At 45.0% G+C, this 25067-nt stretch overlaps 8 protein-coding genes across 14 annotated transcripts; 3 read left to right on the top strand and 5 right to left on the bottom strand.

Moving 5' to 3' along the window:
- The first annotated feature begins 648 nt into the window (after nt 1-648).
- Nucleotides 649-21411, top strand: LOC108618780 (carboxypeptidase D). 7 transcript variants are annotated; one of them, XM_018014916.2, is made up of 10 exons: nt 649-800; nt 1217-1306; nt 18320-18567; nt 18632-18964; nt 19039-19226; nt 19383-19412; nt 19567-19862; nt 19941-20117; nt 20190-20282; nt 21096-21411. In XM_018014916.2, exons 3-10 carry the CDS (start codon nt 18368-18370, stop codon nt 21267-21269), a joined length of 1491 nt encoding a protein of 496 aa, XP_017870405.1. In that variant the 5' UTR covers nt 649-800; nt 1217-1306; nt 18320-18367; the 3' UTR covers nt 21270-21411. The 7 variants fall into 7 exon arrangements, with proteins under 7 accessions (XP_017870405.1, XP_089329724.1, XP_089329728.1 ...); XM_089473598.1 differs by having other exon boundaries at nt 19039-19227; nt 19372-19412; XM_089473602.1 differs by lacking the exon at nt 21096-21411 and adding an exon at nt 20399-21040 and having other exon boundaries at nt 19039-19227; nt 19372-19412.
- LOC108618796 (serine protease SP24D) lies at nt 5077-6044 on the bottom strand. Its single transcript, XM_018014934.2, has 2 exons — nt 5739-6044; nt 5077-5678 (listed from the first exon to the last, which is right to left on the bottom strand). The coding sequence occupies exons 1-2, from the start codon at nt 6008-6010 to the stop codon at nt 5144-5146; spliced, it is 807 nt and encodes a 268-aa protein (XP_017870423.1). The 5' UTR covers nt 6011-6044; the 3' UTR covers nt 5077-5143.
- Nucleotides 7329-8251, bottom strand: LOC108618788 (serine protease SP24D-like). The gene is made up of 2 exons (XM_018014926.2): nt 7978-8251; nt 7329-7896 (listed from the first exon to the last, which is right to left on the bottom strand). The coding sequence occupies exons 1-2, from the start codon at nt 8214-8216 to the stop codon at nt 7371-7373; spliced, it is 765 nt and encodes a 254-aa protein (XP_017870415.1). The 5' UTR covers nt 8217-8251; the 3' UTR covers nt 7329-7370.
- On the bottom strand, nt 10222-11248 carry sphe (spheroide). The gene is made up of 2 exons (XM_018014925.2): nt 10926-11248; nt 10222-10835 (listed from the first exon to the last, which is right to left on the bottom strand). The coding sequence occupies exons 1-2, from the start codon at nt 11162-11164 to the stop codon at nt 10301-10303; spliced, it is 774 nt and encodes a 257-aa protein (XP_017870414.1). The 5' UTR covers nt 11165-11248; the 3' UTR covers nt 10222-10300.
- LOC108618786 (chymotrypsin-1) lies at nt 12746-13900 on the bottom strand. The gene is made up of 2 exons (XM_018014924.2): nt 13637-13900; nt 12746-13392 (listed from the first exon to the last, which is right to left on the bottom strand). The coding sequence occupies exons 1-2, from the start codon at nt 13864-13866 to the stop codon at nt 12846-12848; spliced, it is 777 nt and encodes a 258-aa protein (XP_017870413.1). The 5' UTR covers nt 13867-13900; the 3' UTR covers nt 12746-12845.
- On the top strand, nt 14020-15060 carry LOC108618789 (serine protease SP24D). The gene is made up of 2 exons (XM_018014927.2): nt 14020-14292; nt 14360-15060. Exons 1-2 carry the CDS (start codon nt 14063-14065, stop codon nt 14886-14888), a joined length of 759 nt encoding a protein of 252 aa, XP_017870416.1. The 5' UTR covers nt 14020-14062; the 3' UTR covers nt 14889-15060.
- Nucleotides 16802-17735, bottom strand: LOC108618790 (serine protease SP24D). Its single transcript, XM_018014928.2, has 2 exons — nt 17458-17735; nt 16802-17387 (listed from the first exon to the last, which is right to left on the bottom strand). The coding sequence occupies exons 1-2, from the start codon at nt 17679-17681 to the stop codon at nt 16856-16858; spliced, it is 756 nt and encodes a 251-aa protein (XP_017870417.1). The 5' UTR covers nt 17682-17735; the 3' UTR covers nt 16802-16855.
- A 142-nt stretch (nt 21412-21553) lies between the features above and the next one.
- CCT2 (chaperonin containing TCP1 subunit 2) lies at nt 21554-24892 on the top strand. Its single transcript, XM_018014911.2, has 4 exons — nt 21554-21712; nt 22228-22917; nt 23434-24061; nt 24131-24892. The coding sequence occupies exons 1-4, from the start codon at nt 21710-21712 to the stop codon at nt 24415-24417; spliced, it is 1608 nt and encodes a 535-aa protein (XP_017870400.1). The 5' UTR covers nt 21554-21709; the 3' UTR covers nt 24418-24892.
- Nucleotides 24893-25067: the final 175 nt, after the last annotated feature.

Here is a 25067-nt window from a genome sequence, read left to right as displayed (position 1 = left end):
GCAGGGCTGTTCTTTAATTCACGCAAAAGCTTAATTTTACATGCTTCCACCCTTTACTTGTTGATTTCGATCCGCACAAACAAATTCACTTATAGATTTATAGGAGTGCGAATTTGCTAATATTATGATTGTTCATTTTGTATTATTTAAAACTTTTGCACTATTATGGAATTAATAACTAACTTGTTAATTATGCACAACCAATCCATAAGCTGATCCAAAAAATGACAACATATACATTGTCACTGAATATCTTGGAATTTATTTAAATTACTTGTTTTTTTATTTAACCAATTTATCCTTGGCTATAAGAATTAATCGATACCCTTAAGATGTTAGCTGCGAGAGTAACATTGCTTACATATGCTGCTTGCTATGCAACTCGGCGCGCACTTTAAATATGAATACTTGAGCAGTGCATAAATTGAACTTGAACTGTAAGATTAAGCTGTGATATACTTGAGGAGCTGAAGTTGGCCAGATTACTAGGACTATAGATTGTAAAGCATAAATAAAGTAAAGGTTATTGAAAATATGGTTAGTCTGTATGCTATCACTTTTGAGAATAAACAGCGGATGTGGACAAAGACACTGCCTCTGCTGCTGCGGCTGCTGTTGCGACTGCGGCTGCTGGCGTTGCTGCTCTGCCAACATCAAAGTCAACGTCACTGCCTCTGGCTTAAAGCAACCGCCTGCCAGTCGAACTTTAACGGCGCTCGCTAACGGACGCGTCTGACTTGCTCTCTGGCACTCTCGCTCTCTTTCACTCCGGCCAAACGCGCATCGTATATAATTCGAATGTAAGAAGCAACGGCTAATATTCAAGACGCTTCCTTAAAGCATAAACTAACTGTTATTGTTGTGCGTTTCTCCATCCCATTCCCCATTCCCATTCCCATTCCCGTTACCATTCCCATTGTCCATTGTTGCTTTATGGCCTCAGTGCGTGTGCGGTGCGTGCTAATTAAACCGTTTATTGCGTAGGCGCAAAGAGAAACTTTTTTGTCGCCTAAGAATTCTGATTTGCACTGTGTTTTTTGTTGTTGTTTGTTTTTGTATACGTTTATTGTCATCGTTTGTTTGTGATTGTTTATTTTTGGTTTTTGTTTATTTTTTTTTTTTTTTTGGCAACAGAAAGTGTGCGAAGAAATTGAAGCCCGGCAAGAGCATACGTTTAAATAAAAGCTGATTGTATTTTATGCAAATTCTTTTGCAGTTGTAGCCAACTACTCGGACGACAACAGCGACGACAACACGTAGCAGCGACAGCATCATTAAAACGAGTCAGCTAGAAAGCACAGATCAGGTAATTGAAATCATAACAAATTGAATTATCCCTTGATAATGATTCCGCACGTGCACTTTGAAGATCAAGGCCAGCAGAATCCTTAACTCGACCATGGCAGAGGCAGACGCAGCGGCAAGGTCGTCGTCTACGTTGCCACTGCTACTTCCACTGTCAAGGTGAAGGTCAATGCAAGAGACGTCGGCAGCAGCTGCATGCAGTTTATTGTTGTTATATAAACGAGAGTCAGCTAGCCCAAGCACCCAACCACCCACACACCGAAACACACAGAGAGAGACTTTCACACACATACCACTACTACTACTACTACTACTACTAACCCAGTAAGCAACTGCGCATGTCTCTGCCGACGTCACTCTCTCCGCGTCATATCCTTTTTTCGCTGCTTTCTCTGCCATGACGCCAGCGCAGACGCTTCCGTCATGGCCGTCGCTGCAGTCACCGCAGTCACAGCATTGAACTTGACAGCAACTTTCAATGCGACAACGAGAGGCATAGCCAGCGGGAGATGGTTTAGATAGGTAGACAGAAACAGTAACAAGGTTAGTGGGTTAGCTTTGTCTGTGGGGTCTGCGCTCTGGTCTCTGGTCTCTGGTCTCCGCTCTGTGCATCGACTCTTTCCCTGTCGCTGTTGACGCTGGCGCTGGCGTTGACGTTGACTTTGACTGCGACGGCAGTGGTAACTGCGGCCGGATTCAAAAACCCGTTATCAAGTGCTCATGTGCTCTTTGATCGCCGCTTGCTCATGGGATTTCTTTTACAAGTCGCTTCACACCCGCCCATCCGCTCATCCGCTTGTCCGTTTCTCTGCTCGTTCGTCATTTAATATTGGAATATAAAACTACCTTATTCCGTTTCAATCCAACATCAGCGGCTCTGGGCCCATCTCAATTTTGATTACTCTTCATGGAAAGACAAACGCAATAAAAAAAAAAAAAAAAACCACAACCAAAATCCAACGGCAATTGCAGTTCCACCAGCGCCACATTCGAGTCGAAATCAATTCAATTTGTTTTCGTCATCAAAGTGGCACACAGGTGAAATTGCGACGCTCATTTGGGTTGGCTGAGCCGCCAAACAAGTCCGAGCAGGTGCATTTCGATCTATTCAGTTCGGATTTCCAACTGCCAAGCTCAATTCACTGCCAATCAGCATTCAAATGAACTAGCTCTATCTGGGAACATAATCGCCATACCAGTTAATAGCACTTAGTAGTATCTGGGAACATAAATCGCACCTAAATGAACTGCTGGGAACTTTGAATCATGATAAATTAACAACATCTCTAATTGAAATCGCTGATAAATGAGCAACAGTTCAAATGAACTAGCTCCATCTGGGAATGTCACAGTCATCATTTCTTTTAAACGTCACAGTTTCATTTTCGATCTACTACGAGTGAAATATCCAAAGTAAAGAACAGCTCAAATGAGCTGGTTCCATTTTTGACAGCAATACGAGTTCCCAGTAGTTAATTCTCAGGAAGAAAACTGCATTTAAAAGAGTTATTTGCACTTTGATTCCCGAATGATTCATTCAATTTTTTTGGTATATCATCAATTTCCTTAAACAAAGAAAAAACATTAATTATTCAAGTGAAAATTCTGAACTCCTGATGAACTACAGAATGGGTTTTCAGACGTATTGAGCCAGGTACGAAAGAAATGAAAAAGTTAAATACTTTGGATAACAGAAAGTCGTGAAATAGCCATGAATTAAAGCATAAAAATAAAAAAAATTATAACCCAACCAACTTGATTTCAAGAAATGTAGTAAAAATACTTTACTTAAGGCTTCCATGTTTTCCTGGCTTGACCAGTGTTTTTCCAATTCTGTTTACACTATATTCCCCACAGTACAAACAATATATTGGCTTTATGGTCTCTCCATATGAATACAAACCATTTCGATGGTATTGACGCTAGAGATTTGGTCGTGGCAAATCGTAAAATGCTTTTCTGGTATATCAGTAATCTAATTAGTATAGTCGCATTAACAACCCCAGATCAAATAGTTATGGCGTCCACAGAGACGTGCCAAATTGTCAAAGCCATGTATGTATATCTCTTACATTTTTATAGATCTAACCAGCCTCAAATTTGGATAATTGAATTGCTGATAAGCCCCTCTTTGAAAAATACCTCATTATTTTCGCATATTTAAAAATTTGTACAGTTAAGTTACCTTTGAGCCTTCTAAAAGCTTGCCAAAAATTATAGAGCCGAATCCAGTTTTAGATTAAAAATTTAATCAGATCTTAAAAGATTAACAAAAATAAAGCTTAATTTGATTTGATTCGTGCGTTCCATTGTTCTGTTGAACAGTGTTATTTGGGCGGCTCCTTTTTGGCCTTAACGCCCTAGCCGCACTTGGCACTTGCCACTTGGCACTTGGCTGCTGGCTTAGGCCCGCCTCTGGAGTTCGATGACTTGCAGCACGTCAATCCGCTTGGCACGCCGAATTTTACGCTTGACTGAGATGCGGATGAACTGGCGTACGTTAATTACCGGACTGTGAGGGTAGCTTGAGGGGAAAGGGGGTGTCGATGATAGGGGCCAGAGGCGGCTTTCGGGGAAAATGAAGAAAAGCTGTGAAGCTGGCGACGACGAAGCGTGTGAGACAAGTGTAATGAAAACAAAACAAAATACTTTCAGCCAAGAGGGGAGAGCGGGGGGCTGGCGCCTGAGTAAGTGGATGTTAATGCCTGCAAAACGAATAGTTGAAAATCTCGTGACGAAATCAAAAACAACAAAAATTAACAAAACGGAAAATTACTGAACAACAACAACAACAGCAACAACAACAAAAGCCAAAGCAAATCTGGTCTGAAGTTTTTCACTTTCACTGGCGGCAACTGAAATTGCGGTCTAAATGGATCCGGCGGGGTCGCTGTTCCCCAATTGACGTCGATGTGACTGCTCTCGATTGTGGGCCGTCGGTCAGAGGGGGTTGGGTTAATGGCTAGGGCCACGCTCTAATAACCCAGCCGCGGCATTTCACTCATTTCACTCATTTCACTCGCCCAGCCAAATGGGGAAATTAGAACCCGCGCCGACAATTTAACGGAAGCTCGAAGCGAGTGATTCACTCTCTCAGTACTCCGGAAATATTCAAGCCTTTCAATTACTCTCTGCATTTAAACTGTTTTCAAATACAATTTGAATTTGCCATGAATCAAACAGCTCTAAGCAGACACCGACTGCTGAATACTCTATTTTGCAATATCAAAAGGTCGAGTTCCTGGAGTTACAGCTGATAGTTTCCAGAATACTCCTCCGACTACAGATACTACATATTTGTAGATGAATTGAAATCTGTAATGAATACCCTGTAATCGTATCACTATATATTTGTGGGTGAATTGAAATCTGTAATTAATACCCTGTAATCGTATCACTATATATTTGTGGATGAATTGAAATCTGTAATCCATACCCTGTAATCGTATTGGAATGCTTTTCGACTAGAATTAGTTTTGGGCAGATATGTGCTTGGAGAGAATCTGGGTAGCTTACATCTGTTCGTCACTCTGTCAGTTGGTCAACTATACCCTGTAATTAGGACTTAGTTGTTGCTTTAGCTACCTACATATGTATATTATTCTTATATTCACATATTAATAGCTTAAGTTAAAAAAAAAATGCCGTTACAGAGCTAAATGCAAGCTGTCAGTAATACCCTGTAGCCATTCCACATTCAGGCATACCCTGTAATAGGTGACTTGACTTGAGTAATTTAAATTTCTTAATAGCAAGAGGGAATTTCTCCGATTATATATTCATATATGTTTTTATTGGGCATGCGAATACGGGCAAGACCCTTCGAATATCCGACGGATCATAGGTCGGAATTGCTGATTATCCAGCTGCGCAGGGTAGCGATGCTTTCGTAGCCGTCGGGCGCTTCCCGGCCGCAGGCGCCCAGCACAAAGCTGGCCACGCCTACGAGGCGACCCTCGTGGACAGCCGGTCCGCCGGAGTCGCCGTGGCAGGCACCCAGATTGGCGCCATGCAGCAGGCACATGGTCGTCGAGGGCAGACGCCTCATGTAGCGGCTGGTGCACTCGGAGCGCGCAATGCTGCGCACCTGGACGTACAGCAGGTCGTTGGAGGTGGGTCCACCGTGGTAGATGGCGCCCCAGCCGGAAATGTGCACTACGGCATCAGGTGGCGGATCCTTCTCGGCCAGCGGGATGGCGACAATGTTGGCATTGAGGCCGAGTGGCCTGGCCAGACGCAGCAGGGCAATGTCGTAGCCCTGGCCCCCATTTAGGTACTGCGGATGCACCTTGATGGCTGCCACATCCACGTAGACAGCGTAACTGTTCAGCCTCAGGCTGCCCGCCTGCACCGCCAGCCTGGACGGATCTGTGCTGTGGACAGTGGGTTAGCGAGCGCGACTTGCGGCACTTGAGTCTAGTGATTCAACTTACACATCCTGTCCGAACTGGACGCAGTGCGCCGCAGTCAGCACATAGCTGGCCGATATTATGGAGCCGCCGCAGATGTGATGGCCAAAGTAGCGCAGCGACACCTGATGCCCGAACTGCCCGGCACTGGCGCGTCGTCCGCCCACAATGCGCGGACGTATGGGCACCAACGGCCGGCTGGTTGTCGTCTCTTCCCACTCCTGCTCGCAGCGGGCTAGCGAGATCAGCAGCAGCAGGAGCAGCAGCGGCGTCAATAGTTTCCCTAGCAGATCCATTTCTCCCGTCAAGTGCTCGGCACGAGTTGGCGTTGCCTGCTTTTATATGACAATCCATCATCATCACCTTCGTCATCATCATCACCATCATCATCATCAGCCACGGTCCCTTCTATGGAACTTATCAGTCTGCTAAATGACAACGCCTTAATTACCCAAAAAAAAAAAAAAAAAAAATAAAATAAAATAAAATAAAAAACAAAAACAGCTTTAAGCAAGCTCGACACGTGCGCAGAGTTCATTATATTGCATCACATATGTATAACACCCATATAGATCAGGGATCTACCCTGGCTCTGAGAGATCACAGTCAAAGATTTGTGCTGGTAGAGCCGTATAATCGAATATATTCTTCAGTTGAGAATGGGAGTACGCTGATAGTCGGCTGTCATGGTGTACAGGCAGAAGTAGGCGTGGCAGAGATGGGGCATATGTATATGTATGCATGCTTATGTATGTACGCTCAGAAGACAACAGAGATTTCATCAATCAAGCCAGAACCTCACAATTCAAATATGCATTTATTCTTCCATCATTTCATGCAATGCAAGTTTATAGTGTTCATCCCTCGATAATTTATTATCGATCAAAATCGATAATTCGATTCTATTGTTGAAGGCATGACTTTAAATTTTACCATAAAGCACCGTATTCTTGTAATGCATTTGTAGATATAATATTATATCTGGAATGGGTAATATTTAATATCAATTTGCTACCGTATGCATATGAGAGTGTCCAGCGTAGTCCTCAGTCGGTCACTCCCCATCGGAGCAGTCTAAGCTATTTTGCTTAGTCAATTTTAAAAATTTCAATTTATCTTGTTTTTCCCCTATTTTCTGCTCAGCTCGTTAGCTATTTTCAAATTTAAATTCATTGTCTAAAATAACTTTGGTAGAGCACAAGTTGAACTTTTGGGATGATTTGAGTGGATCTTTTGATAGCTATGGTAAATAGCTAAGAGAACCATTTGGCTTTCTAAAAATTCTCTATATTATAAAAAATCTAACTTGTTCAGGCTCGCGCCTAAAGCGAGCACTACTTGAGCTTCTCATTTTAAGATTCATAGTTCTATGCACTGGGGACTGTCCGATTGACTAATGTAAATACCAAGGGTATTACGGACTATAAATTAAAAATTAAACATCGACCCATTCAATTCATGAATGGCTAATGCCCTCTATCCTGCCTCTACCCTGCCTCTACCCTGCCTCTACCCTGCCTCTATACTGGCTTTACCCCGCCTCTGCACGGCTTTTACCCTGGCAAGCCCAGGTAGTGAAAGTAGCCCACGAATCCGGTCAGTAGTTCTCTGAGATTTGGTTTAATTTAGTTGATTTATTGCGTACTATCGTTTGCTCTACAAGTTGGCATGCTGGATGATCCAGTCGCGATGGTAGAACACCTTGGCATAGCCATCGGCCCGGGAGGAGCCGCAGCCGGTGACCACAAAGCCAGCGACGCCCACGAGCTCGCCATTGTAGATGGCCGGGCCGCCAGAGTCGCCGTTGCAGGCGCCGTTGTCCTTCTCGTGGGCCAGGCAGAGCATGCTGTCCCTGTAGACTGCGATGGAGGTGGCGCATTGCAGCTTCGATAAGGCGCTGAGCGTATTGAATTGCAGCTGGCGCGGCAAGTCGCCCTGGTGCCAGAGCCTGCCCCAGCCGGAGATGACCACGTCGCTGCCGGCCGGTGTCTCCGCGCTGGCCAGTGGAATGGCGCGTATCTGGTTGGAGTAGATGAGCGGGCTCTCCAGCTTCAGCAGCGCCAAGTCGTTCCAGAAGCTGTTGTATTCCTCATGCACTCGCACGTGAGCCACATTCCTGATCATGCCGCCGACGAAGCGGTCCAGGGTGCCGGCCCGAATGGTGATCTCACTGGCAGGCGTGCTGCGCATTTATGTAGATGTATATGGAACGAAAATGGGTTAGGATTACTGGGATGGAGTCCAGCTGAGCTGCAGCACTCACGGGATCAAAGTTCCGTTCTCCAGCTGTTGGGTGACGCAGTGGGCTGCGGTCAAGATGTAGTCTCGGGCAATGATGGAGCCGCCGCAGATGTGGACCCCCTGGTAGCGCAGCGAGATCTGATGCGGAAACTGTGCAGCGCTTGCATCCTTGCCCCCGACCACGCGTCCCGTCGGCGACGACTGGGGAGCCGCCGAGATCACGGTCAGAGCCGAGCAGGCAAATATCAGAGCTCTCCACATGGCGAAGCTAGCGAGTGGTTGTCGACGATGGGAGAGTAGGTCTATTTATTCACTAATCTGAGTGGATTACTGGTTCCAGTCCATATCTTATCACCACGGGTAAAACTTGTGTGAGATATGTCTCTCTCGCTCTGATCATCATCATTAGTAAACCGTGTTCCTTCTCCCACAAATAATATAAGAGAACTCGGGAATATCCGACCTGAAGATAACCAGCGAATAGGAATGAAATGCGTTTATAATAAACACTCAATCGGACATGTGGACGGAGATTGTCCAAAACCAATATACTCTCTTTGCAGCTTGAGCGGGTATATGTACGTAATCGATAGCTTATCCGTCGGTTGCTGAATTGTGGGCTTATCCGTCAAGGGTTTCGCCCATAACATTAAATTGCGTGTTATAAAACTTTGGCTTTTCAGCCGTGTGATATATTGTGGGGGAAGGTTCCCCGGCTACGCAACAGCCTCTATAAAAGTACAATATGTACGGCCTTTAGCATTAAGAACCTAATGCGATTATAGACTACGCCTTGAGATTATAATCAGCTTATTGGCAAGTTGTCGAACATAAGTACAAATGCTGCAATCAAATTTTGATTTATACTAAAATCCCTTCTATACCATCAATTCCAATATATCATTCATATAAAAAACTTCTTTCCTATGACTCTAGAAGATAGATGAACTCAAAGATGTTAGAGGATGGCCATTCAAATTTGTAAATGAATAGATCTCGGTGATCCTGAATTCGATATATGTATGTATATACTGACTCAGTGAAATAAATATAATCTAGATTACGGCCAGTGAGCAATACAAGGTTATCTATTTCATTGATAATTCATTCTACTGCCTTATCGAAATTAATATTCTATATGTTAGAAATTATAAAATATATATAGAAAATGCATATTTTTTAATTTGAATATCTATCATGATCTGTTCAAAATACAACAAAAATATTTGAAATTTATTAAAGAGATGGATATAGAAAATTTCGAAATTATTGATAATGTTTGCACATTATATTATTTGGTCGGTCACTCTACGATAAGAGTATTCCTATATGTTCAAAAATAAAACAATTGATTACTGCGTACAGAGTTCTAAATTAGCATACTAAATATAGTATACCCAAATATTAATCAAACAGTATCTGGTATGTGTCGTAGTTCGATAATATGAGACAAGATAATGCCCTTGAATACTTCACGATGAGATAAGACATCGACAATGATTAAGGATTCACAAGTACGACAAATCCGCAGCTATATCTTATCTATTAATATTTCGTGTCAATGAGTAATCGATACATTTCTAGAAGCTATTTGAGTAGAAAGAAACGTCTCTATAGAGTCTCTTGAATTCTATATTCTGTATGAGTATATGAGGAAAAAGTTATACACTTTTTTCTCGAACTACTATTATTATTGATTTTGCTTTTTTATCCCAACGTAATTCCTATGATATATATTATATACGTGTAACATAATAAGGGTATTCAGACTGCGACTTGACTTTGAAAATGTTTGGTTTGTGACATGATCAGCAATATTTATGGACTGTACAAATATAAATTTAGCGCAGTGGCGAAATATGATTTATATATTCAGAATTTTCTTAGTCATCCAAACACCACGGCCTAATATAAACTAAAATAGTATTGTATAATGCTTACCGGAGAGACCTTACATTGAGTATGTTTATAATAAGAAATGGAGAACTACCTGAATGGATTATCCGCTGCGCTGAGATATTAATAGATCACATAATATTTGAGCCGCCATTTAAGAGGTACATCTATGTAGATGTCTGGTTCTAGATTATAACTGGCTTTACTTGTTAGTTCTTTCACTTTTCCGTTTCCCCGAGAGAGTGAAAGGGAAATAGATTTGATTTTCTATCTTAGATTGGAGCTGGAACTCGAGTCGAGGAATCGTCCTATATAACAAGTTTATTTATCCACTACTAAATGGATCGCCCAATAAACAACAGCTATCCAATTCGTTTCTTATTGGATTTTAATAATGAAAGCAGATATACATATATATATTTGGTATAGACTGGTTGGGTTACATTAGGTTAGTTGCGGAGCTGCTCCTGCAGCCAATCCTTGTAGCCGGCAACGCGCACGAAGACGTCCGGATAGCGAGAGCCGCAGGCGCCGACCACAAAGTTGCTGACGCCGATGAGGCGTCCGTTGTGGATGGCTGCACTGCCGCCATCGCCATGGCAGGTGCCCTCCCTGAGGGCATGGGCCAGGCAGAAGCTCTTGGCCGGATCGTAGTCACTGTACGCGTCCAGGCAGCTGCTGCTCGCAGCCAACTTCAGATCGAGCTGGCGCAGCTTGAACGAGGTAATGCCCTCGACGGTGGTGCCCCAGCCGGAGACGCTGACCTTGGCACCGTCCTCCGGCAGCGCCTCGTCCATGTCCACCAGCTCAATGGTCTGGATGCGGTCCGTCAGGGCCAGCGGACTGGCCAGCTTGATGACGGCCAGATTGTTGCTCAGCTGGTTATAGTCGGGATGGGGGGTGACCGAATCAACGGTCACAATGCGTCCGCCGGCATACTGATTGGTGCTGCCCACGCGAGCCGACAAGCGGCTGGCATCCACACTGCTCCAGAGAGACAAAGAGAGAGAGAGAGAGGGAGAGAGAGAGAGGTATTGAGCATATGAGCACATCCCGGCTGTGGGTCACACTTACAGCTTGCCATCCCGATAGCAGCAGTGGGCGGCTGTCAGCAGATGCGACTCGGAGACGATGCTGGCGCCGCACACGTGCGCATTGTCGATGCGCAGGGATACGGCGTAGGGTGCGTAGTTGGCCGCGGCCTCGTCGCCGCCCAGTATGCGGCCCTCTGGGGCTGAATCGTTGGGCATGGCCACGGCCATGGCCAAGAAGCCGACTAGCAGCAGCAGCAGCAATGCTCCCAGTTTATCCATCTCAGTGTCAGTTCGTAGCTAAGTTTTGGTACGCGAATCGCCTCCTCTTTGTCGAATGCGCAGTGCAAATGCTTCCATGTCGATGGGTTTGTCCGCTTGGCGGCTTTGCGTCGCTGGAATGCCGCCTAAATCTAATCTTATCGCGGTCAGCAGCTCATTTCAACTGTTATTGCTATTATGCCAGCGATAAATTCGCAATGTTATTGCCCAATATAAAGACGGACAGCACATCGGCCGGACGGGGCTTTCAGTTTGGAAAACACGTTCGACCCCAGATAGAAATAGCCGCAACATAATTCTAAAGATATGACGACGATGAGTCAAAGTTCCATTTGAACTGAAGACGGATATACCAAAGATATTCCATTTCAATATCACTCGACAGACATTTCCGTACTTCATTCAAACGATATAGATAATTATATCATAATAGATATACGCAGCATTTATCCATTAAAAGAATTCAATTGACCCTCACATATATTCCACTAGCAGAGCCAAGGCTTAAAGCCATCAAGATTTTGTTTCTTACAATTTCAATAGAATATATTTCATTTTCTATACATATTCCATCTGAATAATCAATTTGTTTTGACAACATATTTTTTATTCGTTACATTCAAAATTGAATTTAAGTTTTTGATAGGAGTTTCACAAATGTTAATTTGTTTTATAGTATTAATTTAACTATATTTTTATAAAATATATAAAAGATTAAACGAAGAGAATTTTTTCATGGCCATTCTCAAACTTTTATTATATGAACTAGTTCTCCTTCTATTTGCATGTCGCTTTTTGTTTCGCTCTCTCCCTCCCTCCTTTTCTCTCTTCTCTCTAGCGCTTTTTTCTTTCTATTTCTCAATTTTTGTCTGCCTAGCTGTTGCTCTCTCTCCCTTGATCTTGTTACCTTTTCCTTCTCTTTTAGTCACTAGTTTTAGAGGGAGAGAACGAGCTTTATTAAATGAGGGCGATAGGGAAACAGAATATCTTTCTGTCTTATTATGATTCTCTCTCTTTCTCTCTCTCTCTCCATCCTATCCTTTGTTCTCTGTCAATACATGTATTTATTTTTCTCTTTTCTCTTTCTTAATCTCTTTCTGTTCCTGACCCTCTTTCTGTCTTTTCTCTTCCTTTCTATATATATCTCTGCACACCTCATTTTATTTTTTTATTGATCTCTGCCACTCTCTTTATATGCGAAATCTCCCGCTCTCTCTCTCCCTCTCTTTCGATCTGTTTCTCACTCTTTCTCCCCAACATTTTGCGTCTATCCTTATCTTTCCTGAATACTTTCCACGAACTGAAGCCCATTCGTGCTGATATCAAATCGAGTGGCTTCAATAATACGGAACCTTTGTTCGTTCTATTTTACAGTAAGCTAACGCTATCTCTCGACCATATAGTAAACGTGTACGATACAACCAATTGGCCGTTAGTTAACTTCTGATATGACCCATTATAATTTATGGGCGCTATAAACGGATTGTTTGGTTCTCACATGCGTGTGTAATTCCCGTCCAGCTCAGAGCCCATAAAACGCTCGTAAATTGGCAATATAAAATAAACACGCGGAAACCCAAATATTTTTGGCTTCTTTTCCTTTATATCTTTTTGTACACTTCACTCACAGTAAAAAAATGTCCAAAAAAATTAAATACATTGACGAAAAGTTGGGTTAAATTTAATTCTGGTTGGCTGCAATCCAGTCAAGATAATAGGCGACGCGTGTTGATATGTCGGGGTATTTGGTGCCGCAGTTGCCCCAGAAGAAGCTGACAATGCCCTGCAGCACTTGGTTATCATCGACGACAGCGCCGCCGTCGTCGCCGCGACAGATGCCCTCGTTTTCGGCTCTGGCCAGGCACAAAACGGAATCATAGCCATAGCCAGCCTGCAGCTCACAATGGGGCTTGCTCAAGGTGTTCAGGCTGGACTTCTGAAGCTTGTAGTTGCTGGTGCCGTTCAACTGCTCGCCCCAGCCGGCCACATAGACGGGCGTGCCATTGGCTGGCACCTCCTCGACTTCGCCCTCCTCCAGGGGCTCGGGCAGTTCAATTTTGTTGACCCGCTCGTTGAATGTTAGCGGCTTGCTGAGCGTCAGTATTGCCAGATCGTGCAAAAAGTTGCCGTACGAGGGATGGATTAGCACCGCGCTGACATCCACCAGCTCGCCACCGGCTAGCACGTTAATGCTGCCAACACGAACCGTTAGCTTGTCGACCGAAAAACTGTAAGGGAGAAGAGAATGTTATGAAGCTGAGCAGCATTAACATTGGAGCCGGAGCTAGAAAGGGAGCATTAGCCAGTAACTCTTTATACAGCTCCAGCTAGAGCTTAGCTTCCTTTAGGGATGAGCTGAAATTCAGCTGGAATGTTATCGATAGTTCAAGTAGTTGCTGCAACTAGTTCACTCCGTGTAACCAGCTCCCATCGAGTAGCTCCTTTTAGGGATGAGCGCTACGCTCTACTTACGGCTTGGCGCCCAATTCGGACACACAGTGGGCGGCGGTCAGCAACTGAGTCTGGGATATGATGATGGCCTGGCATGCGTGCACCTTGTTGACGCGCAGCGATGTCACATAGGGAAACTCGGCTACCTTGGCATCCTCGCCGCCAAGCAGGCGGCCCTGCGGCAGGGCAACAGCCAGACCCAGGATTAGGGTCAAGCTGAGTGCGGCTAGCGAAATGCGTTGGTCTTTCATGGCGTCGGAATGGTAACTAATTCGCCAATCATTGGCTTAGCTGCTTGGCACTTCGGTCTGCATCTAATCTGTTTCTGCGATAAGCATTTAATATGACCTGGTCTACGTCGATTAGATTGCCGGTCATAAAACTCTGACGCCAGTATAAAAGTCTCGGACCTGGGGCCGCCCTCAATTAGTTAGAATTGAGCCTAAAATGAGCCGAGTGCACTACAGTTGGCTGCTCCTGGTGCTGCTTGGTGCAGCTGGTACCGTGGCGGCGTCTCCCTCGAGTCGACTGCTTGCAGGCCAGGCGGCTGCTGTCGGCTCTTATCCGTACAGTGTCTCGCTGCAACGCCAGGGTCTGCACCTCTGTGGAGGTGCTTTGATCAGCAACAAGGTCTGCCTGACAGCAGCCCATTGCGTCACCACCGGCGGCGTTCAAAGGTAACGCCTCAGACAGTTGGACCCAGTCTTTCAGCATTAGCATTAATAACTCGTTTCCTGCCTGCAGCTATCCGCCCCGTACTTTCGTGGTGCGAGTGGGCAGCATCCAGCGCCTGGCCGGGGGTCAGCTGGCTCAGGTTGATCGCATTGTCGTGCACAGGGAATACGCCAATGGGGTCAATGATCTGGCACTGCTTGTGCTCCAGCAACCACTGACGCTGACCGCCAACATACAGCCCATAGCACTGGCCAGCCAGGCGCCTCCTGCTGGCGCCGAGATCACCTTCACCGGCTGGGGAGCCACGACCCATGAGGGGTCTCTCAGCCAACGCCTGCAGGTGGGCAAGCGCCAGGCAATCAGCGCGGCCGACTGCCAGAAGCTGCTCTACTTCGATGACGAGAGCGTCCTCTGCTTGGTGCCAGCATCCGAGACGGCCTCCGATGGCATCTGTCAAGGCGATGCTGGCGCGCCGGCTGTCTACAATAATGAGCTGGTTGGCATTGGCGGATTCGTCGTCGACATCTGCGGCAGCTCCATGCCCAATGGCTTCGTGAATGTCGCCCACTACCTGGACTGGATCAAGGCCAACATGTGAAACTAACAGTGAAACCCTCCAGATGGACTTGATATTATTTAGCTGTGCCGACGGGATGTCTAACTTTTATATAATACAGCTCCATAAGATCTGTAAACTTAAATTGTATTAAGCTGCACAGACGCTATCCTTAAACCGAATTTCCCCCCATGCAAAACTCATTCCACAAACATTTCTAACTGCAATGACTTTTTGGGTTACGCCTCGGATATTGATAAGATTTTGGGGGCATGGTAAAACTGGCATTCTGAAATGTCAAGTTTAATCAAGTAGTTTCATAATTTTTATTGCTCAAAATCTAGTGAGGGTACAGCTTACTCCATGATACTCGCTCATGGAGTCACTCAGGAGTCAGACAAACAATTTTGGACTGAATCTTAAGAGGAACTCAACAATTACATTTATGTAATCCTCGCTTGTGAATCGAGAATATAGTCTATAGGATTTATTCAGTGCCCAGCTGGTTTGGATTTAGTGATATCTGTGTTTTAGAGGTATATCACGACCTTGTAAAACCAGCTGCAATCTTGCAATGGATGAATGTCGATTTCCGAAAAAAACAAAAGCTAATATACTCTATTCACTCAGTGAACGAGCATATGAAATAAGCGAATTTGCATAAATGAGACAGAGGAACAGGTAGCTACAATTAAGTTCCCTCTCCATTAACTCTGTGGAACTGGAGACGTCTTCTTTAAAGCCATTTACAGTTCGTGACTGAAATATCATATGATGATAATAAATTATTCAGTATCAATTGAATGATAAACAAAGTGCACATAAAGACCGAGAGGCTTGTTTGATTGTATATATATATATATATACAAAAGTGAATGTGATTATGTTATCTGAGCCTAGGGTATCTTCTTATTCTTCTTCTTACTTGATAAGCCTCATAGGCTCAAGGAGTCTTTTACCACGATTGTTGACAACTTTTTTGCGTTTGTGTAAGCCCAACGTATATATCAATTTTAGCAATCATATCTAAGAGATAGAAACAAATAGAACAAATAGATACTTTAGGCTACTTGCTGGGTTTGCTCTCACTCCCAGTATTGAGATATTGAGGGGATATTTCCTATTAAAAGACTTAGATCAGCTCTAAGTTCTTAAATTTTTTACTCCATTCGAAATGGGAGCTTATGTACTTACTAATAAAATCTGACTATAGTTCGAAATGTGTATATATTCTGGGAAAATGATTATAATGTATTTCTTTCTCTCGGTATTTCATTATCCATTTTATTTGTTATTAAAATCGATAATCTGTCGAAATTACTTATTTAACCGTGAAAGCTAGAGATACCAAAGAACAGAGAATGAACGGTTCAGATTTTGTACACCTGCTTGGACTACCCGCTTCAATTGAAATGTTTATTTCTAGCCGTATAGACGCGAGCCTTTGAGACGTACATGTCCATTTAGATGTCATTACTACCTGAAATTTTTTATTAAGATAGGGTATACCGATTCGAATAACTAATTTACTAAGTTGGATGGCTGTGGGAACACTTTCTGTATACATATATCTCTCTATATATATTGAGATAGAGACAGTCACAGAGAGAGAGAGAGAGAGAGAGAGAGAGAGAGAGAGAGAGAGAGAGAGAGAGAGACTCTTCTACGCCGAGTTCAAGGTACATAAGTATAGGCAAGTCGATCCCTCTTAACTAAAGAGCTTCTACATTTGTATACAACTAATATACATATATGTAGCTATAAATAACAAGCCCCTGAAACGGCACAGCCTAATCTCAAGAGCAGCCATTGGGAATCGTGCCACTGTGAAGTACTATATATATATAGAGTGAAGTATTTGGAGTGTGACAAATAATTGTGGATCAATAGAGAATCGAATGGGGCAGATGTTGCTCAAGCATTGATGCGACAATTAGGATTGATAGATTGATTAATTGATTGATTGTAGACAAGTGAGTTTTGACTTTATTGGGCAAGTTGACCATAAGTTATTCCATTTGCTCTTGGATCCATTCGCGGTTGGCCGCAATGCTAATGAAGCGCTCGGGCAGCATGCTGCCGCACTCGCCCAAGGTCTCGCCGGCCAGGCCGACGAGGGTGTCCTGGTAGACAGCGGGTCCGCCAATGTCGCCGGTGCAGGCGCCCTGGCGCCTCTGGTGGCCCAGGCAGAGCACCTGGTCGTTGCTCTCAACGACGTCGTCGGCCATGCGGCACTGGCGCTCGGCCTCAGTGATGGCGTATCCGACCTGGAGAGTGCGGTACATGTCAGTATCCGTCTCCTTGGTGCGTCCCCAGCCGGAGATGTCCACATAGACGCCCACTGGTGGGTTCTCAGTGGCCAGGGGCACGGCGGCGACATACTCATTGAACACCAGCGGCTCGCTGAGGCGCAGCAGTGCAATGCCTGTCTTCAGCTCATTGTAGTTGGGGTTCACTGTGATCTCCTCCACGCGGATGCGCTGCCCGCCATTGTACAGATCCACAGTGCCAGCCGCAACCATAAATAGCTGTGGGGGCCACCTGCAGTCGCCAGAGTACACGTGTAGGAGTTACAGTATAAGAGTGAGGGGCGGAATGGGGAGCTACTTACGGCGTATCCTTGCCAGCCGAGCAGACGCAGGTGAGGGCGGTCAGGGCATAGCGCTCGGCAATGATGGCAGCGCCACAGTTGTAGCTGCCGCCAATGGAGAGCGCCGCCTGGTAGGGCAGCTGGCCCGGCACGGCATCCTCGCCGCCGGCCACGCGGGCCTGAGGGCCAGCGCTGACCACGGAGCAGCCCAGCAGGAGAGTCACAAATGCGCAGCTGAATTTCATTCTGTGTTCTTTTTTTTTTTAGTTCTGATTTGCTTTGCGAATGGCCCGATCCGGGGTGGGCGTGTAGCTTTTATAGTCCCTGCGGGGTATCAGGGCTAGATAGTAGCTATGACTATCAAATATACATACATACGTAGTGCTGGGTATTGGCTGTATCTTATCTGTGCATTGATGAGATACGTCCCATCCGGTTGGCATCTGATTAGACAAGCAGTTGGCCACTGATCACCAGCTAGTGTGCCTGGGCTAGAGATAGGTAGAGAGAGAGGGAGAGAGAGAGACAGAGGGAGACAGCAATAGAGACAATCCCAGCAAACAAATAGAAATCAATGAACTTTGATTGCAGTTGCCAGCTGGGGCTGGTTGGGGAACACGTTTGCGGCTCGACTGGCTGGAACTGTCGGGAATGGTGGGGCCAATGCACTCATCCCCAGCAGCTCGCCACGGCTGGACAAATTGAAGCACGTACACCAGTCCATTCGTTTTGGTCAGCCACAACTGGTTGTTAACAAAGCAAAGCAGAAAAGCAAAGAGCAAAGAGCCAACAGCCAATGGCAATGGCAGTGGCTCAAGCTGAGACTCATCCATCTTCATCTGCTTATAACCTGAGCCTCGCTGGCCAATTTCGACATTTACAGACTTGACGTCACCATCAGCGGATCTCCAGGCGCGCGCACACACACACAATGATACTGCGGAACACCATTGCCGGGCAGCTGGTGGTGCTGCTGTTGATCTATGGCCGCCACACCTTGCTCTCCAGCGCCAAGACGGTGACCAGCGAGCAGATGTCCTTGGCGCTGCCGGAGCCGCGCGCCTATCTGCCCGACGCACAGAATCTGGACTTTGTCTACCATGATCACGAGGAGCTGACGCGCTTCCTGAGGTGAGTTCCACGTCGATTCCATGGCTCATAGAGATCTACAAAAGCGATCTGCATTCCATATTAGGGCGACAAGCGCGCGTTATCCCAACCTGACGGCGCTCTACTCCATCGGCAAGTCCATCCAGGGTCGCGACCTGTGGGTGATGGTGGTCAGCTCGTCCCCGTACGAGCATATGGTGGGCAAGCCCGACGTCAAGTACGTGGGCAATATACACGGCAACGAGCCCGTGGGCCGGGAGATGCTGCTGCATCTGATTCAGTACTTCGTGAGCAGCTACAACACGGATCAGTACGTCAAGTGGCTGCTGGACAACACAAGGATTCACATACTGCCCACCATGAATCCCGATGGCTATGCGGTGTCCAAGGAGGGCACCTGCGACGGCGGCCAGGGGCGGTAAGCCGAAGACTAATGACTTCCCCTGAACCACGAATCGATCTATATCCCGATTTCCTTTTGCCTGGTGACAGCTATAATGCGCGCGGCTTTGATTTGAATCGCAATTTCCCCGACTACTTCAAGCAGAACAACAAGCGCGGGCAGCCGGAGACGGACGCCGTCAAGGACTGGATATCCAAGATACAGTTCGTGCTCAGCGGCAGCCTGCACGGCGGCGCCTTGGTGGCCAGCTACCCGTACGACAATACGCCCAACTCCAGTAAGTAGTCTCTAAAGTGTGCGCCAGTCCTTCAACCCGAATGTCTAGCTCGGCCTCGCGTCTGTGAGTGTTCCGATTTATAAAGTTATCTCTCCCCCTCAATTCTCTCTGTTTGAACTTTAATCCTTGCCTTCGCACCAATATGGCTGCTCAAAGGGATCTGCCGATCGTCCGCCCTGTGCGCGAGTGAGTAGACGTCCGCCGATGCTGGCTGGCTCATCTAATCAAATCCATCTCTCTCTCTCTCTCTCTCCCTTTCATTGTCTCTGTCATTGCATTTCTGTAATTTTTTGGTTATTTTAATTTGTTTCGTGTCGCACCACATGTCCCCTGGGCGCAGTGTTCCAGACCTATTCGGCAGCGCCGTCGCTGACGCCCGACGACGATGTCTTCAAGCACCTGTCCCTGGTCTATGCTCGCAACCATGCCAAGATGTCCAGGGGCGTGGCATGCAAGTCGGCCACGCCGGCCTTCGAGAATGGCATCACAAACGGTGCCGCCTGGTATCCGCTGACCGGCGGCATGCAGGACTTTAACTATGTGTGGTATGGCTGCATGGAGATCACGCTGGAGATCTCCTGCTGCAAGTTCCCGCCGGCCTATGAGCTCAAGAAATACTGGGAGGACAATCAACTGGTAAGCATCCGTGACACATTCTAGATCCACTTTGCTGCCTCGACTCCACATTTATCCATGTGATCTCTGTCCCAACAGTCGCTCATCAAATTTCTGGCCGAGGCCCATCGGGGCGTGCAGGGCTTCGTGTTCGATCCAGCGGGCATGCCCATTGAGCGCGCCTCCATCAAGATCAAGGGACGCGACGTTGGCTTCCAGACGACCAAGTACGGAGAATTTTGGCGCATTCTACTGCCGGGCTACTACAAGGCCGAGGTAAGGAAAGCAAATCGTGCAGCCAAACTGCCGGCTAGGATTCATTTATAACCAGCTCTCTGCCTGAATTAGGTCTTTGCCGAGGGCTATGCGCCCCGCGAAGTGGAATTCGTCATTGTCGAGCAGCATCCCACGCTGCTCAATGTCACGCTGCAGGCCTCCAAGGTAAGTGTGGCTCAGCTCAATCTCCAACTGCTAACTAACAACCTGGTGCTGGTTCTATCCATCTAACAAACTTCTCTATCCCATATATCTGTGTATATAACCCGATCCCTGCTCAGTATAATGTTGGCTCCGCGCGTAAGCCCAAAAAGGAACGCAAGCAACGCCATCTCCTGCACGATGAGCTCCAAACGCCCAATGAGTAAGAGTGCTGGAGCACTCACAATGGCAAGGGCAATGTCAATCCCCGCGTCTGTAAATATTCGCTGAGTGCTTTAGAATCTTTGACCTGCCACTGATCCACTAGTCCAAACATAGATCTCTAGAATCCCTCTAGTGGGCTTGCACTGCACTTGAGCGATATATACACATAGAGAACAAATTGAAATTCTTGACCAAAACAGCTTAGGATTAAACTCGTAACACTAGCCAAATTAAAAAACACAACAACAAAATATAAATATATATAAAAAATTACCTCGCACACAAATACATTTTTTTTTTTATCTATTCACTCATTATATTATTGTGTATTTATTAAAAATATAGAAAAGTGTGCACTCGTTTAAATGAAGAAAAAAACAGAAAAAAACACATTATACCCTGATTTCCCATTTTCAATGGGTTCAGGGTATAAAAAACGATCCCATAGTAAATATATTTAAGTGTTGTTGTTATTAATATTGTTAAGTCTCATGTTGGTTTTTGGCTTTTTAATGTGGACAATAAATATGGATTAAAAGTAAAAAGGAAAAAAAAAATCATTCGCTGCCAGCAACTAAAAAAAAAAAAAAAACTTTTGCCCACTTTCCACAGCGCATTGAGGGAGTTGGAGCGGGCGGGCCCTCGTACTACCGGCCGATGCAGCCGATACCGCCGCATTATAGACCAGGCATTCCACCCTACGCTGCAGCCGCTTCTACGGACAATGGTATCTTTTCGACCATCAGCAATGGGCTGAACAGTTTGTATTCAAATATTTTCGGTTGAATACTGGAATGCAGATCCTGGGTGTTTGTTTCATTTTTAAGAATTTATATGTGTAGTTTTTAGATTTAAATATGTTCGTCTATTTATTATTAATAATAAGAAGAAAAGCAATAAATACAAGGTTTTGAAAAATAATATAAAACATACGACTTATATTTGATTGGCTTATTTAAAAAGAAACGAACAACAATAGTTCACAATAAGTATCGTACACTATTTTTTGAAAGTTCCGTCACTGCTCCGCTCATCTAATGTCAATATCGAATGTTTCGTGCTGTCTACTCATTTAACGATAGATTTTGACAGAACGTTTTCAAATATCGATACATCGATACGACGTCAACAACCATACCTATTCATTCGCCATTTTCTTTGTCGCTTTGTCGCGCTGTGGGGTATTCTGAATTCTGTGATCAAAAAGTTGTGAATAAGCAGTGAAAATGGTAAATTAAATTCAATTGCATAAATAATATAATTAGTTTACAACGCATTAGATGCAAGTGAGGTGGAATATTCATATTTTCATTGATAATTTCATACAAACTTGCGTTTTTATTTGCCGGGTGTGAAAAGCCGCACGCACCGACTGCAAAACCCATCATCAGCCTCAAGCCATTTGACTTGACAAGCCCGCACACACGTGAGGGCACATAGCTTCCAGAAACTTCCATTATGTTTACATTTTCATTTAAACAGTCTGGGATATGTGTCGCCAATTGCAAAGACTGTCTCGAATTTCTTAGAAATGAATAGGCACTTTTTAAGTGCATGCTGCTGGGTGTGTGCTGCGCTTGGCAGCAGCCGATGAATCACGCACCATTTGGGGTTAGGTCCGATGCAATAGGTGCGCAGCTTTTTTACACACGAACAGATGTGCATTCATATACGCGGTGTATCCATAAACAATGTCGAAAATTTAATTGTTTTATTAACATTGATCCATATATGTGCTTTATAGGAGTTGTCATTGAATCCTGTGCGTATCCTCAAAAATGAGGCGCAGGAGGAGAAAGCCGAAATGGCGCGTCTGTCGTCATTCATTGGCGCTATTGCCATCGGTGATCTTGTAAAGAGTACCCTTGGACCAAAGGGCATGGACAAAATTTTGGTGTCCGCCGGCCGTAATGCCGGCCAGGTGGAGGTGACTAATGATGGTGCCACAATTTTGCGAGCTATTGGAGTCGACAATCCGGCTGCGAAAATTCTCGTCGATATGTCGCGTGTACAGGACGAAGAAGTTGGCGACGGCACCACATCCGTGACTGTGCTGGCATCCGAATTATTGCGCGAAGCCGAGAAGCTCATTGAACAGAAGCTTCATCCACAGATCATTGTCGCTGGTTGGCGCGTAGCCACCCAAGTAGCTCTCGATGCACTCACAGCCGCCGCTCAGGACAATTCGGCCAACAATGAGAAATTCAAAAACGATTTGCTTAACATTGCACGCACCACATTGTCTTCAAAGATTCTGCATCAGCATAAGGATTTCTTTGCCAATCTGGCCGTCGATGCAGTGCTGCGCCTGAAGGGCTCGGGTGAACTTAAGTCCATTCAAATCATCAAAAAGTCCGGTGGTACCTTAGAGGATTCGTTCCTTGATGATGGCTTTTTGCTGGACAAGAAGCCCGGCGTGCACCAGCCACAGCGTGTAAGTGAAAGTCCACACTATATTACTCCTTTACCTTTATAAATATTTGATGGTGTGTGTATGTATGTGTTTCACGCTTCCTCTAATGCTCCATATTTGCGCGTCAAATTGACTGTGAGCTATGTTTATGAGATTATCATATCACAGCCATTTTGACGAGTTTGATGTGGCAGCCACCAACTGCAAACAGTTAAGCGATGATCTGTGCAACATTTCTCATAATGTGTTCAATTAAATAATTTAGAATATGATTCTAACAAAGCTGCTAACTGAACTATGAGATCATATTAAACCAATAAATTTGTAACAAGTTTATTAAGCAACGGAATCAATAATTAGTGATCACAACTCATAGTGTCTAAAAGGAAAGAAATAGTGAATATAGTAAAAGACTCAAATTTCCTTAATTAATTGTGAAGTGAAGTGAGCCCACAAGGTTTTAAATAGATGTAGAGGCAGATCGACAATATTTTAATATAATATATATAATGGTTGTGTTCTACTTTATTTATACAGATTGAGAACGCAAAGATTCTGATTGCCAACACACCAATGGACACCGATAAAATCAAAGTATTCGGCAGCAGCATCAAGGTTGACTCGCTGGCCAAGATTGCCGATCTGGAAATGGCCGAAAAGGAGAAGATGAAGGAGAAAGTCGAAAAGATTTTGAGCCACAAATGCAATGTGTTCATCAATCGCCAGCTAATCTACAACTATCCCGAGCAGCTGTTCGCCGATGCTCATGTGATGGCCATTGAGCATGCCGATTTCGATGGCATTGAGCGTCTGGCCTACTGCACCGGCGGTGAGATTGTGTCCACATTCGAGAACCCCGCTCTGGTCAAGCTTGGTGAGTGCAAGCTCATTGAGCAGGTGATGATTGGCGAGGACACACTGCTGCGCTTCAGCGGCGTTAAGCTGGGCGAGGCTTGCACCATTGTCATTCGTGGCGCCACACAACAGATCCTGGACGAGGCTGATCGTTCCCTGCACGATGCTCTATGCGTGCTGGCTGCCACCGTCAAGGAGTCGCGCATAATTTATGGCGGCGGCTGTGCTGAAGCTCTGATGGCCAATGCCGTCATGAAGAAGGCATCCGAGACACCCGGCAAGGAAGCTATTGCCATTGAGGCCTTTGCACGTAAGTAGTAAAGAACAAAGGTCGTAAACTGTATAGTTGATTAATGTATTTCGCTGTTGGCTTCCCCAGGTGCACTGCTGTCACTGCCCACAGCTATTGCCGATAACGCTGGCTTAGATTCAGCTCAACTGATCTCCGAGCTGCGCGCTGGCCATGCCCAGGGCAAGCATCAGCTGGGTCTGGATATGAACGAGGGCAAGGTTGCCGATGTGCGCGCATTGGGCATCACAGAGTCATTCGCCGTGAAACGCCAAGTCCTGATGTCTGCCTCCGAGGCAGCCGAAATGATTCTCCGTGTGGACGACATCATCAAGTGTGCACCTCGTCGTCGTGTGCCCGACAGGGGCTACTGCTAAACACTAATTCTTCTTAAGTATTTTTGTCTAGGATTTTTTTTTAAAACCTTAGAACTCTCGTTTAACATCATCGCTAATTTTATAATTCTGTTTAAACTAATAACCACAAAGACACACACACATCCACACGAAAGCCTACACACACACACACACACACTTGTACGCAATTAGCTTTTTCTAAATTGTCTGTGAACATTGTTTCAAATCTGTTTTTGTTACACGAATTACTACTATTGCGCAAGCTCAGCTTACAACACTAAAGGGAGGACCGAACAAAAACATCTAAAAATAAAAATAAAAACAAAAACACATTTCAAAAATGTCTAAAATCAACCAAACAAACAAAAAACACACACACAAACAATTTGTAAATGAATACAATTTTTGTAAACATTTTACGTGCGCAAATTGATGCGAATTACACAGCAAAGAAAAAATAAAACAAAGGAATGATATTTATGCTTAACAAACTAAAGGCTGAAAGTTGTTTTTATTCTAGCTTGAATATATCTCAATCAAGATTATGAATGTTGTACTATAGGTAATCCGAATCTACCATCTATATAATCCATTATAATAATGTGATAAACGTACATATATAGTCAACTACAAATACATATATGATATTCGGTTCTCCAAATGAAACAATT

The sequence above is a fragment of the Drosophila arizonae genome, chromosome X, assembly GCF_054131065.1.
Source record: "Drosophila arizonae isolate 15081-1271.41 chromosome X, UAZ_ARI_1.0, whole genome shotgun sequence".
Lineage (NCBI taxonomy): Eukaryota > Metazoa > Arthropoda > Insecta > Diptera > Drosophilidae > Drosophila > Drosophila arizonae.
This window is presented reverse-complemented; position numbering and strand designations above follow the sequence as displayed.

Excerpts from the sequence above, each read along its gene's own strand:
- LOC108618796 (XM_018014934.2), bottom strand. The coding sequence starts at position 6,010 with ATGGATCTGCTAGGGAAACTATTGACGCCGCTGCTGCTCCTGCTGCTG. Across the intron at positions 5,679-5,738 it reads GTCCAGTTCGGACAGGATGT|CACAGATCCGTCCAGGCTGG; the intron begins GTAAGTTGAATC and ends CACTGTCCACAG.
- LOC108618788 (XM_018014926.2), bottom strand. The coding sequence starts at position 8,216 with ATGTGGAGAGCTCTGATATTTGCCTGCTCGGCTCTGACCGTGATCTCG. Across the intron at positions 7,897-7,977 it reads GAGAACGGAACTTTGATCCC|CACGCCTGCCAGTGAGATCA; the intron begins GTGAGTGCTGCA and ends ATAAATGCGCAG.
- sphe (XM_018014925.2), bottom strand. The coding sequence starts at position 11,164 with ATGGATAAACTGGGAGCATTGCTGCTGCTGCTGCTAGTCGGCTTCTTG. Across the intron at positions 10,836-10,925 it reads TGCTATCGGGATGGCAAGCT|TGTGGATGCCAGCCGCTTGT; the intron begins GTAAGTGTGACC and ends TCTCTGGAGCAG.
- LOC108618786 (XM_018014924.2), bottom strand. The coding sequence starts at position 13,866 with ATGAAAGACCAACGCATTTCGCTAGCCGCACTCAGCTTGACCCTAATC. Across the intron at positions 13,393-13,636 it reads TCCGAATTGGGCGCCAAGCC|TTTTTCGGTCGACAAGCTAA; the intron begins GTAAGTAGAGCG and ends TCTCCCTTACAG.
- LOC108618789 (XM_018014927.2), top strand. The coding sequence starts at position 14,063 with ATGAGCCGAGTGCACTACAGTTGGCTGCTCCTGGTGCTGCTTGGTGCA. Across the intron at positions 14,293-14,359 it reads ACCACCGGCGGCGTTCAAAG|CTATCCGCCCCGTACTTTCG; the intron begins GTAACGCCTCAG and ends TCCTGCCTGCAG.
- LOC108618790 (XM_018014928.2), bottom strand. The coding sequence starts at position 17,681 with ATGAAATTCAGCTGCGCATTTGTGACTCTCCTGCTGGGCTGCTCCGTG. Across the intron at positions 17,388-17,457 it reads TCGGCTGGCAAGGATACGCC|GTGGCCCCCACAGCTATTTA; the intron begins GTAAGTAGCTCC and ends TGGCGACTGCAG.
- LOC108618780 (XM_089473598.1), top strand. The coding sequence starts at position 18,368 with ATGATACTGCGGAACACCATTGCCGGGCAGCTGGTGGTGCTGCTGTTG. Across the intron at positions 18,965-19,038 it reads TGCGACGGCGGCCAGGGGCG|CTATAATGCGCGCGGCTTTG; the intron begins GTAAGCCGAAGA and ends GCCTGGTGACAG. Across the intron at positions 20,118-20,189 it reads CGGGCTACTACAAGGCCGAG|GTCTTTGCCGAGGGCTATGC; the intron begins GTAAGGAAAGCA and ends TGCCTGAATTAG.
- CCT2 (XM_018014911.2), top strand. Across the intron at positions 22,918-23,433 it reads GCGTGCACCAGCCACAGCGT|ATTGAGAACGCAAAGATTCT; the intron begins GTAAGTGAAAGT and ends TTATTTATACAG. Across the intron at positions 24,062-24,130 it reads TGCCATTGAGGCCTTTGCAC|GTGCACTGCTGTCACTGCCC; the intron begins GTAAGTAGTAAA and ends TGGCTTCCCCAG.